The sequence below is a fragment of the Heloderma suspectum genome, chromosome 3 (genome assembly GCF_057233095.1).
Source record: "Heloderma suspectum isolate Gila_16-S chromosome 3, 16-S_ref, whole genome shotgun sequence".
In the NCBI taxonomy this organism is placed as follows: Eukaryota; Metazoa; Chordata; class Lepidosauria; order Squamata; family Helodermatidae; genus Heloderma; species Heloderma suspectum.
The window spans coordinates 30,519,719-30,532,448 of record NC_139460.1 but is presented as its reverse complement, the minus strand read 5'-3'; the positions used below and the strand labels follow the sequence as shown (position 1 = coordinate 30,532,448).

At 45.6% G+C, this 12,730-nt stretch overlaps 1 protein-coding gene across 5 annotated transcripts in view; it reads right to left on the bottom strand.

Annotated features, from left to right (window-relative positions):
• DDX10 (DEAD-box helicase 10) overlaps positions 1-6,139 on the bottom strand; it is a 269,050-nt gene extending 262,911 nt beyond the window's left edge. For all 5 annotated transcript variants that reach the window (XM_084842749.1, XM_084842752.1, XM_084842748.1 and 2 more), the window contains exon 1: positions 5,912-6,139. In XM_084842749.1, coding sequence (XP_084698875.1) covers positions 5,912-6,094 — 183 coding nt within the window. In that variant the 5' untranslated portion in view covers positions 6,095-6,139. The remainder of the gene's footprint in view (positions 1-5,911) is intronic.
• Between the last annotated feature and the right edge of the window lie 6,591 nt (positions 6,140-12,730).

The following is a 12,730-nucleotide window of genomic DNA, read 5'->3' as shown; positions in this document are numbered from 1 at the left end:
TGGACTAGATGGGCTCTTGCTCTGATCCAGCATGGCTTTACAAATTCTTATGTAGTTATGTGAGCCTATGGACCAGACTGCAGCAGGGTCTGGGCAGGCTACACCTCACCACTATCCAACAACCCCATTCCACTGTGCGCATTGAGCAAGATGCATCATAGATGCATGCAGCATCACCACTCCTCCAACTGCCTGCTTCCTGGCCACATGCCACTGCGCCACAGAGGATGGCTGTGGAGCTCCATCCATGACACTAGCAGACATGTGAGCCTGCATACAGTGAGGTGGGGTGGAAAGTTTTCCAGTGCTTTATTTTTCCATGGAAAATTTTCTGTTTCATAAGTTCATTAGTAACAATGAATGGATGCCAATTGCAAATACAGTATTAGGCAAGGTTGGCTATTTCAAAGTTGTAACAAATGTTTTTCAGGTGATTATCCCTAGCAAGTATGTGAGAGAATACACATCAGTCATTGAAATACATATATGTCCAGAATGAAATAGATCTAATCAACAGCAACAGTGAAACTGAAGGTGCCTCAACAACCTCAGTGGAAGAGAACTGAACTCTATTGAAATAGATGAGCAGTTGTCAGCATATCAAGCACAGTTCTTTGGGCTGCTAAAATTAATTAGCGTGTCAACAGTTTTCAGTACCCTTTTTTGTCTTAAATTTAAACAATATGAGGGCAGTATCCAATGGGGCGTTTGCACCGCTGCCAATTCTGCTGCACCCAGCTACTCTGTTGCACAAGCGGGACCCACCACTGGCGCAACAGAGATTTAACGCTTCCTAGAAAAAGCCCCGAAACAAGCGGAAACACTCATTTCTGGATCAGGACAGTTCGGTGGAGTTCCCTTATGTGAGCTCTGCTGACCTGCCTTGTTCCAGAAACGAGCGTTTTTCCTCGTTTCCACTTGCCCTCTGATGCGCTAAATCCCCATTCCGTAAGCAGTGGGTGCCACTTCCAGAAGGGAATTGGCAGGACGCAACGTAATTGGTGGGGCATATGCTCCCAGTTGGATATTGCCCACTTTCTTTACATTTTTTAAAGTATTCCAATAAAAAATCTACATAATATAACATTTAACATAATTATATTAAAACCTACATAACATTTAAATCATAGAATCATAGAATCATAGAATCATAGAATAGTAGGGTTGGAAGGGGCCTACAAGGCCATCGAGTCCAACCCCCTGCTCAATGCAGGAATCCAAGTCAGAGCATCCCTGACAAATGGCTGTCCAGCCTCGTCTTAAAGGCCTCCAGTGTGGGAGAGCCCACCACCTCCCCAGGTAATTGGTTCCATTGCCGTATTGCTCTGACACTCAGGAAGTTTTTCCTGATGTTCAGCCGGAATCTGGCTTCCTGTAACTTGAGCCCATTATTCCGTGTCCTGCACTCTGGGATGATCAAGAAGAGATCCTGGCCTTCTTCTCTGTGACAACCTTTCAAGTACTTGAAGAGTGCTATCATATCTCCCCTCAGTCTTCTCTTCTCAAGGCTAAACATGCCCAGTTCTTTCAGTCTCTCTTCATAGGGCTTTGTTTCCAGTCCCCTGATCATCTTTGTTGCCCTCCTTTGAACCCTCTCCAGCTTGTCTGCATCCTTCTTAAAGTGTGGTGCCCAGAACTGGACACAATACTCCAGATGAGGCCTAACCAGTGCTGAGTAGAGGGGAACTAGTACTTCCCGGGATTTGGAAGCGATGCTTCTATTAATGCAGCCCAAAATAGCATTTGCCTTTTTTGCAGCCACATCACATTGTTGGCTCATATTCAGCTTGTGATCGACGACAATTCCAAGATCCTTCTCGCTCGTAGTGTGGTTGAGCCACGTATCCCCCATCTTGTAACTGTGCATTTGGTTTCTTTTTCCTAGGTGCAGAACTTGGCATTTGTCCCTATTAAATGCCATTCTGTTGTTTTCTGCCCAGCACTCCAGTCTATCCAGATCACTTTGAATTTTGTTTCTGTCTTCCAAAGTATTAGCTATCCCGCCCAATTTTGTGTCATCTGCAAATCACATGGAGGGAGCAATCCTATGGCAGCTAGTCAGCAGCTGGACAGCCACAGGATATGCGGTTTTCCAGGAACCAACCTTCCACCCCTTCCGCGCTGCCTCGTAGGCAGAGCGGAACAGCCCCGCACCCAGAAGAGGAGCGTGGAGCGGTCAAAACAGGGCTTTCTGGGGGGCGTTCCAGGGCGGGGAAGGTGGAACTGCCGGTAAGACACATCTCCTCCTCCACTCTGCCTTCCCACAACTAGACGGCCGGAATCGGCTGTCTAGCTGTAAATGCAGGGCAGGAGAAATGCAGAGGGAACGATCCCCTCTGCGCTTTTCCTGCCCTGCATTGGATAGGCAGCCACCTCCGAGTTCAGAGGCGGCCACCTATCCTCAAAGGATTGCGCCCTAAGTGTCCTTCAATTTCCCCCTGAAAATATTTCAGGTCAAATTCGGCTGTAGAGCTTCAGCTATTGGGCGGTATAGAAATGAAATAAATATAAAATTCTTGTGGTGTACACAGAAATAAAATTAATATGTGGTACTTTTTCAAAGTGTTGTTTTTTTACTAAATACAAGTAAAATAAACATGCTAAATTTGATCTCTCTAGGGCAGGGTAAGCAACTTGTGGCTCAACGTTTTCCAGTGTAAACTGAAAATTTTCCTATCCAAATGACCCTATGCAAATTATCCTAATTTACATTGGAAAATTTTTCAAGAAAATCCACATCACTGCTTGCATACTTCAGTATCATGTGAAGCTTTTCATGACCTTTTTTTGTCTTACAATGGAGGAGTCGAGGTACATGGAAGGGTCGAGTTGTTACGATGGGAGAAGGAGGAGGAGCAGAGGAGATGAGATAGACATGTAGGGATACAGAGAAAGATATGAAAAGGTGCAAATGAGAGAGGGAGAGAAAGATTTTAGGCACAATCCCATGTTTTGGATACAACTCCTGCCCCACAAAAAAAAATAAAACTGGCCACTACTGCTGAATACAGAAACACCTTTGACATAGGAATTGCACTGTCACAGTCCTACTGTGTTAAAGGATGTTCAAAGCTTTTAAGTGTGGGTTTAAAAGGATTAGCAACAGAGTGTTTACTGAAGGAACAGTGAAAACAAGTTGACAGTAAACTGAAGTCTGGAATGAATGTAATTAGAGTAGTAATCTCCTATACTCATTCCCACCCAGCAAATCCTCTCTACCCACTTCCCTCTTGCAAAGGACAAAAGGCCCACTTCAACTGTCATGTCATGTTCCTGTCAACCCCACCTCCAATGTCCTAAATATCCCCTAATCCAAATTAGGGGTGCACAACTTGCGCGCCCCCCGGTTTTTAATGTGGCCACCCATAGGTGCCCTGACCACACCACTGAATACATATCAGTGGGGTGGTGAATCCACTCCAGGTTTCAGTCAGAACTCTAAAGGAGTTATTCAAGGTGCTGAACCATATCCCCAAAATGGGTTCAGCACCTTAGATAGATCCTATAGAGTTCTGACTAGCTCTGACTGAAACCTAGAGTGCATTCACTGCCCCACTGACATCGGAGCCACCAGCCTCCACTGACTGAATACCCGCACAGATGCACACGTGCCCACACACACACACACCCTGCCTGCACTCTCCACTCCTTCCCCCAGAGATCCCCACAGAGATCACTCTTTCCCCACCACTGTTAGCAGTGAGGAAAAAGTACTCTGTATGTATCTGTAGGATTGCATGCACAGTATCGCCTCCCTGCTTACCCTCCAAAACACAAGCCCCAAACATGGTTCATTACAGTACGGTTTTATTTATTTACCATTTGTGTGGAGGTCCTTTCCTACTCTATGATTCAGTGTGTCCATCAAACATGGGGCCCAGGTACCTTAAGGGCCACCTTCTCCCCATCTTTCCCCTCCCCCAGTACACTTCATTCAACATCACAGGTCTTCTTCCATGTAACCCCACCAGGGGAGATGTGCTGGGTGAGTAGAAGGAGCAGCGCCTTCAACGCCCTGGAATGTTGTCGCCAGGGAAGCCCACCTCGCCCCATCACTGACTGGCAGTGACCTGACATTTTAAGGACGCTTGAGAGAGACCAAGGGCTAACTATGAGTTCCTCGTGCTGCTGAGAGGGAAGAAGGTTTTTTGACTACCTTTTTCCCTGTTTGCAAACTGTATTGTATTTTTATTATATTCTGTTTTGTGTACTTAAACTGTTCTGAGATGTGTGTGCGTGTGTGTTTCTCTATCGTTAGTCACTCTGAGTTCTCTAGCAAAAAATGGGATTGTTAAAAAAGGGATTAATTAATTAAGCCTTCCCCCATATGTGGCTACCAAAAGATTGCTCAGCACTTGTGAACATGCAATTCTGCCTTTGAAAGACTGGATGGGATGCTGTAGCAGTGGATTTCCTGCCTCGGCAGGGGGTTGGAGAAGCTAACCTTCGAGGTCCCTTTCAACTCTATGGTTCTCATAGCATGACACATTCAATACCACAACAAGCTCCCTCATCCCCCTGCCATTTTTTCAACACTTCTTGATCTCTACACATGTCCTTTTGTCCCCACCCTCTGAAACGGGGTGCCTGGTAAGCTATATTGGACTTCTGTCTATATTATATTGATCTATCAATCCACCAAGTATTGCCCACATCACCTTCTTATTGCCTGTCTGCACCTGGGCACGAACTATTCCCCTTCCCCATAACTCTTGACTATGGTTCCTTGGATGTCTGTCTGTCTCTCAGACCAGGTTTGCATGATGACACAGGGAAAATAAATCACAATGACTTATTTTCCCTCCCTGTGGTTGCCTGTTGTGAGCCACCTAATTATCATAATTACCCTCACCAGGCACAGGTAGTGACATCCAAACCTGGCAAGGGTGGGTGGCCAGGGTGGTATACAAACCACCCCAAACCCAAAACAAGCAATGGGTTTCAGGGTAGTTTGTAAACCACCCCAGCCACCCATGTTCATTGGGTTCGGTTGTCACAACAACCCATGTGGCTTAAGTGGTTAAGTGTGGGTTGTTGTTGAACCGTGGGCTGTTTGTTGAACTGTGGGTTAGCATGTTTTCTGAACCTATGACATTTTCTACAGGGTGGATTGTTAACCACCCTGAACAGCCCAACGATAAACCACAGGTTCTGAAGGTGGCTTGTTTGAGAAAATAAGCAACACTGCACGGTTAATAAGCAAACCTGTGGAAAATGTTCTGGGTTCAGACAACATGCTAACCCATGATTCAACAACAACCCACACTCAACTACTGAGTGTTAGTGTGTTGTGCATATCCAATCATTACTTCTTGATCTAAAGGAAAGCATGTGGAGCCCAATCCAGATTGGGACTCTAGTATCCAGGTGGGGGCTTTAACACTTTGGCCCCCACTGTGTTCCCAATTTGGCCTGCCCTCCCACGTCTAAATTTCCCAATCTGGCCTGCCCTCCACCCCACATACCTTTAAATTTCATTGCCAAAGAAGGATCCATCAAAATAAAGGGTTAAAGCACCCCTTTTGCCCCATACTAGGGTTCTGATCCAGATGAGGCACCCTGAGCTTACTTTAGAGTAAGAAAGAAAGAAACGTTCAAAGTAATGTATAGTTTGGGTCTTACATTTTGAGCCCTCAGGATGCGACAAATTCCAGAAGCACAAGCCTGGGGCATGCTGGGAGTTGTAGGGCTTTTTTTCTGTCTAAAAATGCACAGCATCGCGCCCTAAATGTGTTAGCCTTTAAGGTTCCCTAGATACTGGTGGGGCCACCTGTTCTGCTCCCTCAACGGTGAGGGGAAAGCACTCTGCACACGCTCAACGGCACCGTCATTCCCGCGTACGTTCCAAGGCCGACCCACTGCCCAGCGCGGGCAACAGGTCTCCAGAGGGCTGACGCCCCGCTTCCCTCACCTCCGAGTAGCGCCGCTCCAAGCTGGCGATGCCCTCCCTCTCCACCGCCCACTCGGGCCGCTTCTTCTGCTTGCGCTGCAGCCGCAGCTTGCTCTTGCGCTTGGCGTATTTCTTCTTCCAGCGCTCGAAGCTGCGCACCGGATCGGGGCTCGGTCCCCCCAGGCCCGCGCCCGGTCTCCCCATCCCGCGCGTTCTCGCTCCGCCCTCCCCAGCGCCGCTCACACGGCCGGCGTGCGCGCTGGGAAACACGCTTCCTGCCGGGGAAACGCGACGGCCGGAGGAGGCGCCGGGCGCGCGGAGAGCGCGTCAGAGCCCCGCCCAGCCCCGCGTTCTCCTCGCCCCAGCCCGTCCACACGAGCCCTGGCTCGGAGGGGGAGCCCCCGCCGGCTGAGACAGTTCGCCTTCCCGCTGGAGAGGCAGGGATCTCGCCCGGATGAGCGCCGGCTGCGCAATGCGGCGTCCACCGTCGATTCTACAAACTGGCCTTCCCCAACCTAGCACCGTCCAGATGTTGGGCTGATGGCGGAAGTTGTTCGCCAACACATGTGGACGGCCCCAGGTTGGGGAAGGCTGCTGTAAACATTTGTTGTTGTTCAGTCGTGTCCGACTCTTCGTGACCCCATGGACCACAGCACGCCAGGCCTTCCTGTCCCCCGCTCCCTCCCAGAGTGTGCTCAAGTTCATACTCATTGCATCGGTGATGCTAACATTAATAGTATAGAATTTATTGTACATTATTGTTGCAATTTTATTTTTTATTTATGATTACATAGGTATTCATTTATTTATTAGATTGTTATACTGGCCAACAGCCAAAGCTCTCTGGACGGTTCACAAATAGCTGACGCTCTCTGGGCTGTTTATATCCTGCCTTTTTTCCTCTTGCAAGGAACCCAAGGTGGTTTACTTGGTCCTCCGCTCCATTTCAACCTCACAGCAACCCTGTGAAGTAGGTTAGGCCCAGAGTCAGTGACGAGCCCAAAGTCACCCCCTGAGGTTCATGGGCAAGTGGGGACTAGAACCCAAATCTGCAGAGGCCCAGACCAACACTCTAAGCACCACACCACAGTGGCTCTCATTAACTTGTGTTGGATAACTTGAATCTTACATTTTGTACTGATGTTGTTTTTACTGATACTTTGTCTTGACTTTTTGTATAGTGTCTGTGTGTGGGCACTTTATGTCACTTGCAAGAGGGAGGGATGGCATGGGAAAGGAGTCACAGCCTTCTCCAGCATCCAGATGTTTTCAACTTCAGCTTCCATTATCATGGAAGTCAGTGTGGTATAGTGGTTAGAATGTTGGCCTGGGACTCAGGAGATCCAGGTTCTAGTCCCCCTCAGCCATGAAGCTCACTGGGTGACTTTGGGCCTGTCACTGACTCTCAGCCTAACCTACCTCACAGGGATGTGAAGACAGAAGAAGAAAACCTGGTAAGCTGTCTTGGTTTCCTTGCAAAAGGAAAAAGGGTGGGATATAAATATCATCATGGTCAACGAATGGTCAGAAATGCTGGGAGTTGTTGCTCAAAATATCCGGAGGGCACTAGGTTTGGAAAGGCCAAAATATATTGTTGTACTTGCTTAATTTGAACCAGGGCTTCCTCCTGCACCTGAGGAATTATCTTGTGCCCCCAAATCTGTTTCTAGCTCATCTCTTTGGTGTTGTATAATGTTAATAAATAGCAATACCATTTCCAAACACAGTCAACAACGTCCTTGCCGGGCCCAACAGATTGCTTGTAGAAGCTGTTGCCATTCAATATGATTCACCCTTCAACTAAAGGTTTTTTCACGGTAAACCACTAGAGGTCATAATTGTTGCATATGGGTAGAATGCTCATTAATTAAATAGGATTAATAGCTGACATCCCCTTCATGGATCACTGCCTTGTTGTGGCAAAGGGTTTTCATGCAGAAGAAGAACCTTCTGCATGAAAAGCAAGTGCTCTCCCATTGAGCTACAGCCCCTCCTGTCCTGCCTCAGGTCCTCTTTCTTACAATCCTGTGCATGTTAACTCAGAAGTAAGCTCCACGGTGTTCAATGAGGCTTGCCCCCAAGTAAGTGTGCAGTTAAGGGTTGCACTCCCAAGCAGGATGGGATGTTGAGAATTAGCTTTTATAGTGACAGATTAGCCTGCAGGTTAGGGCAGGCTAGAAATATAATAAATGTCATGCAAAATTTATTCCTTCTAATATTGAAAAACTACTAAAGCTCTCAAAGAAAGTTTAAAGAGTGGGATGACATTAATTGCACAGAAAACATCAAGGCAGGGGGAGGGTGAAGTCCCATAAATGCTGAAAAAGGTGGACTAACCTGAAATGCATACTTCTTAAATCTGTTTTCTTAAGAGATGACAACAAACTATGGTGTTGCTTATCAAAACACAAATCAGCTTTCTTAATCTCCATTTTGCAAAATAACAGAAGCCAAACCCATTGATTCATCTTCTAATTGCCATCCTTAGGATGACCTACTTTGCTTTCAACTTTGGGTGTTACTCCACCCACTTTGTCGCGCGCGCTCTCTCTCTCTCTCTCTTCTCTTAATGAATACTAAACTGCCTGTTTGTGAGTCGGTTTAATAAGTTGCAGCTCCTAAATCAACCCAAGAAAGACTGAATTGACAAGAAACGTTCTGCAATGTAATTGATGACAGACATTACACTTACCTAAGACTATCTGCCGGATGGGGACATAACTACAGAGAACACCCAGCTTGCATTTGACAATCTGCTTCCTGGATCCAAGGTTTGTCCTGATAGCTCATGTAAAAGTATTGAGGAAGGTTTGTATAGTCCCTTTTCTGATGTATCAATCGGAATTTAAGAGATAGGGTTGAAACTTGGAATATAAGTGCTGGAACATTAAAATATTTACTTCATAGGGTGAGGAAACACCACCTAATAAAGGTGTTATGGGAAAGGTCTGACCCTAAAATAAATCCATTGGAAATCTCAAACAAGGTAAGAATTATCATATATTTTTTGATTCAGCAGTTGCAATTAACTCTTCCTGTTTGGGTTATACTTAACATTTGTTTGAAGCTTCAGCTGATGCATACAAGCCTGCTTTATGTTGAGTCAGACCATTAAGCAGGAGCGCTTCCTAGGCCTCTTCCCTGGACTTAGTTGTGCCCCAATGCTAAGAATTGAAATTAGGATCTTCTAGATTCAAAGTATGTCTTCTACCACTGAGCTATGGCCTCTCTCTAAAACATGGCAGCATAGCTATAGTAAAATATTATCTATGTTAGTGTCTCATCAGTGCTTGACAGACAGCCTGCATTGGTTTATTTTCAGATACAGTTCAGGTTGTGGTTAACCTACAGTGCTGATCAATGTGGTTAATTTAATTCTGATGGCAATTTCAGGTCTTCCAATTCCATCTTGCTGGAGACAGAAGCATGGCCTTCTTAGAAGAGGGCTCCAACCATTAGATTTCATGACCTTCGTCCTTTGAAGTTCTGTTTGGCTGAACTTTAATAAATAGTGCACTTTAATAAATAGTGCACAATCAATGTTTGTAGGTTGCCTATACTAGTTTCTAAAGCCATGTGCTACACTACAGACTTTAACTGGTTTAGGGAGCAATCCTATCTGGATCAATTGGTCGCCTCTGATCCCGGGGGCGACTCTCTATCCAGTGGAGGGCAGGAGGAGTGATGAGGAGCCTCTGCACTCCCGCCACCCTGCTTTTGCAGCTAGACAGCCAATTTCAGCTGTCTAGCTGCGGGACCTCGGAGCATGAGGAGAGGTGCCTGGATAACACATAGGAAGTACCATACCAACACTTCCGACCTCCCTGCTCTGGCCCCGGGAACGCCCCGTTTTCCCTGCTCCATGCTGCTCTTCCAAGTGTGGAGCGTGGGGCTGATCAACACTGCCTATGAGGCAGGGCGGGAGGGGGTGGAGGTCGGTTCTCTGGGAACCAACCATTCCTATGGCCATCTAGCCACTGACTAGCGGCCATAGGATTGCGCCCTTAATTGTTCTTTCCAAAGAACCTTGGGAATGTTAGTTCTGTGGTGGAGGGTGCTAGAGATCTGCCAAAGAGATTTCATAGCACCTCTCCAAACTACAATTTCAGGATGTTTTGTAGGAGGTCATGGCATTTAAAGTGGTATAAAACTTAAATACATTTATAGAAAAGGGTCAGATATCTTAGGTTAGAACTGCCTCTTGTGTTCTTTAATTTTATGTTAATTACCTGTAAGTAGACTTACTAGTGGGTAAATGTGCATAGGATTGTGTTAAGAGGTTTTTTTTAAGTGCCTGCTTGTAAGGATGTAAGGGGCCATCTACTATTAAGCCAAGAGCTATGGTCCTTCTAGTTCATGTGCCAGGTCCAACTGGCAGTAGGTATTAACCCCAGATCTGAGGCAGGGTTGTTCTTTTTTTCCCCTGGTCTGGTTACCTGTGAACCCTTAACCCAAGAGAGCAGGAAGTAAAACCTGTAGTCTCATCCACTCAACATGTGCTTTATCAATGAGCCACTGACTGAGTTTCCACAATATGCTAACCCAAACTCAGTTGTTGAGTGTGGGTTGTTGTTGAACCGTGGGTTGTTTGTTGAATCATGGGTTAACGTGTTGTCTGAATGCATGACATTTTCTGCTGGGTGGATTGTTAACCATGCAGTGTGGCTTATTTTTCTCGAACAAGCCACTTTGAGAAAACATAGTTTCCTGTTGGGTTGTTCAGGGTGGTTGGTTAACAAGCCACACTGTATGGTTAACAAGCCACCCTGTGGAAAATGTCCTGGGTTCAGACAACATGCTAACCCACAGCTGAACAAACGCACAGCTCAACAACAACCCACACTCAACCACTGAGTGTAGGTTAGCATATTGTATGAACAGCCCCATTGTTTGCCCATGGCTCCTAACCAACTGTGCAATCCTATGCATGTTTAATCAAAAGTAAGGCCCATTGTATTCAGTGGACTCTACTCCCTTGTAAGTGTATTTAGGATTGTAGCCCAGATTCTGCAGACAGCCTGCCACCAGTCTAAAAAGGTATTGGGCACTTCATTTGCATTTTCAGAATCAGCCCACTGTGCCTACTGGAGGGATTTGCCTTCAATCATCATCATATATCACTAATACCAAACTCAGTTCTCTCAGAACACAATCCTATGCATGTTTAGACAGAAAAATGTCCTACAATTCCCAGCATTCCCCAGCGAGCCATATTGACTAGAGAATGCTGGGAGTTGTGGGACTTTTTTCTAAATATGCATAGGATTGCGCCCTTAGTAACACTAATTACATAGCCAACATGGCACCATACACACACAGCAGAGAGGGATTAGCAGACTTGGGGGGACTGAAAGATTTGCAGAAGTACAACAGTCTCTAGCCAAGAAAAAAGAAAATCCTGAGGGGGTTCCCCCCTCCTCAAACCCCAATGAGGACTCGGCATGCTCAGTGGGCATGGAATGCTAACTGACTGTTGGCAGGGGGACAGAAAATGGGGGGGGGGATTGAATGGATTATGCTGGAGAGGGTCTGGCTGGCACACTGAACAGGAGCACTCCACATTGCAACAATTTGGGTGTTTACAGACAAGGCTTTTAATGTGCAATTGCCATTCACACAATTTTATGGGGGGTTGAGAAATCACTCTCTTCCATTTGTTACTCTCCTGTGTTTCCCCACCATTTCTTCTGTCTTTTTCTTTAACACAAAAAGTCCATGAAGGTAGGAAAGACAAAAGAGCTGCACATTGCCTTTTGACTAGTAGTGCTAGGAGCTATCCATCTGGAAGCTCCCTTTGATACAGGTCTCATTTGTTTAAAACAGAAAAGCAATCCTGCTTCCATTAAACAACAGTGACAGCACAGTCCTATAGGTCCTTGCCTGGGAGCAAGCCCAATTGAACTTCTGAGTAGACACCTATAGGATTGCTCTGCAAATTTATCTTTGCTCAGCAGCACTTGATTGTTTTACTCTAGTTTCAGCTCCTTTGATACAATGATTTTTGGTATTGTATATTTGACTGTGTTTTCATTGCTTTAGAAATTTGAGAATTTGAAAAAGATTGGGTATGCAGTTTTAAAATTAAATAAAAATAAAGTAAGTGATGCTTATGGTGGTACAGGACCCAACATTTTGCATGCCCATCTTTTGCCCAGCCATTTAGTGTTTTCTCCTTGAACTTTACTACACTTGTGGAAAATGGGTTGTTGAAATATTTCAGCATGAACAACTCATAACCAGCAATCTTCCATCCAGGCTGCTGATCACCCCGCCTCAGGGAGGTTTGCAGCAGCATGCAAAATTGAGGTTTGCACTCAGGTGCCTTGCTGAAAGCTGTGAAGTGTGGAAATGTTGTGCTGGTTTCTCCATGAAAGATTATCATGTTAATGATCTATATGAAGTCATAAACATTTGGGTACTGAACATCTCAATTAATGATCCAAACCAGCAGACATTAAAAAAAATGGAGTTAAATGTGGTTGAGTACACACTTTGCATGCATAATGCTGCAGATTCAATCCCCTGTCATGGATCTGCCACAAAAGTTTGATGGCACAGTTCTCAATGTGCTCAGAATGATTACTGAAGAAAGTGGCTATTCCCCCACCCCCTAAAAAGGCAAAAGCTGTCTTGTCTTGGAACTGCAAGCCCCAGGCAATTAAGCATGTAGAAGGTAATTGGGAATCCAGATAAATAAATAAATAATAAGGTTACTGGTACCTGTAGGGAGGATATGAAGTGAGTTCACAATGAACTTTAGGTAATTGTTATCCAAAATGTAACTGGCAAAGCAATTTGGATAATATCCAAAGGAAGAATGCTGAATTATACAGTAACTCA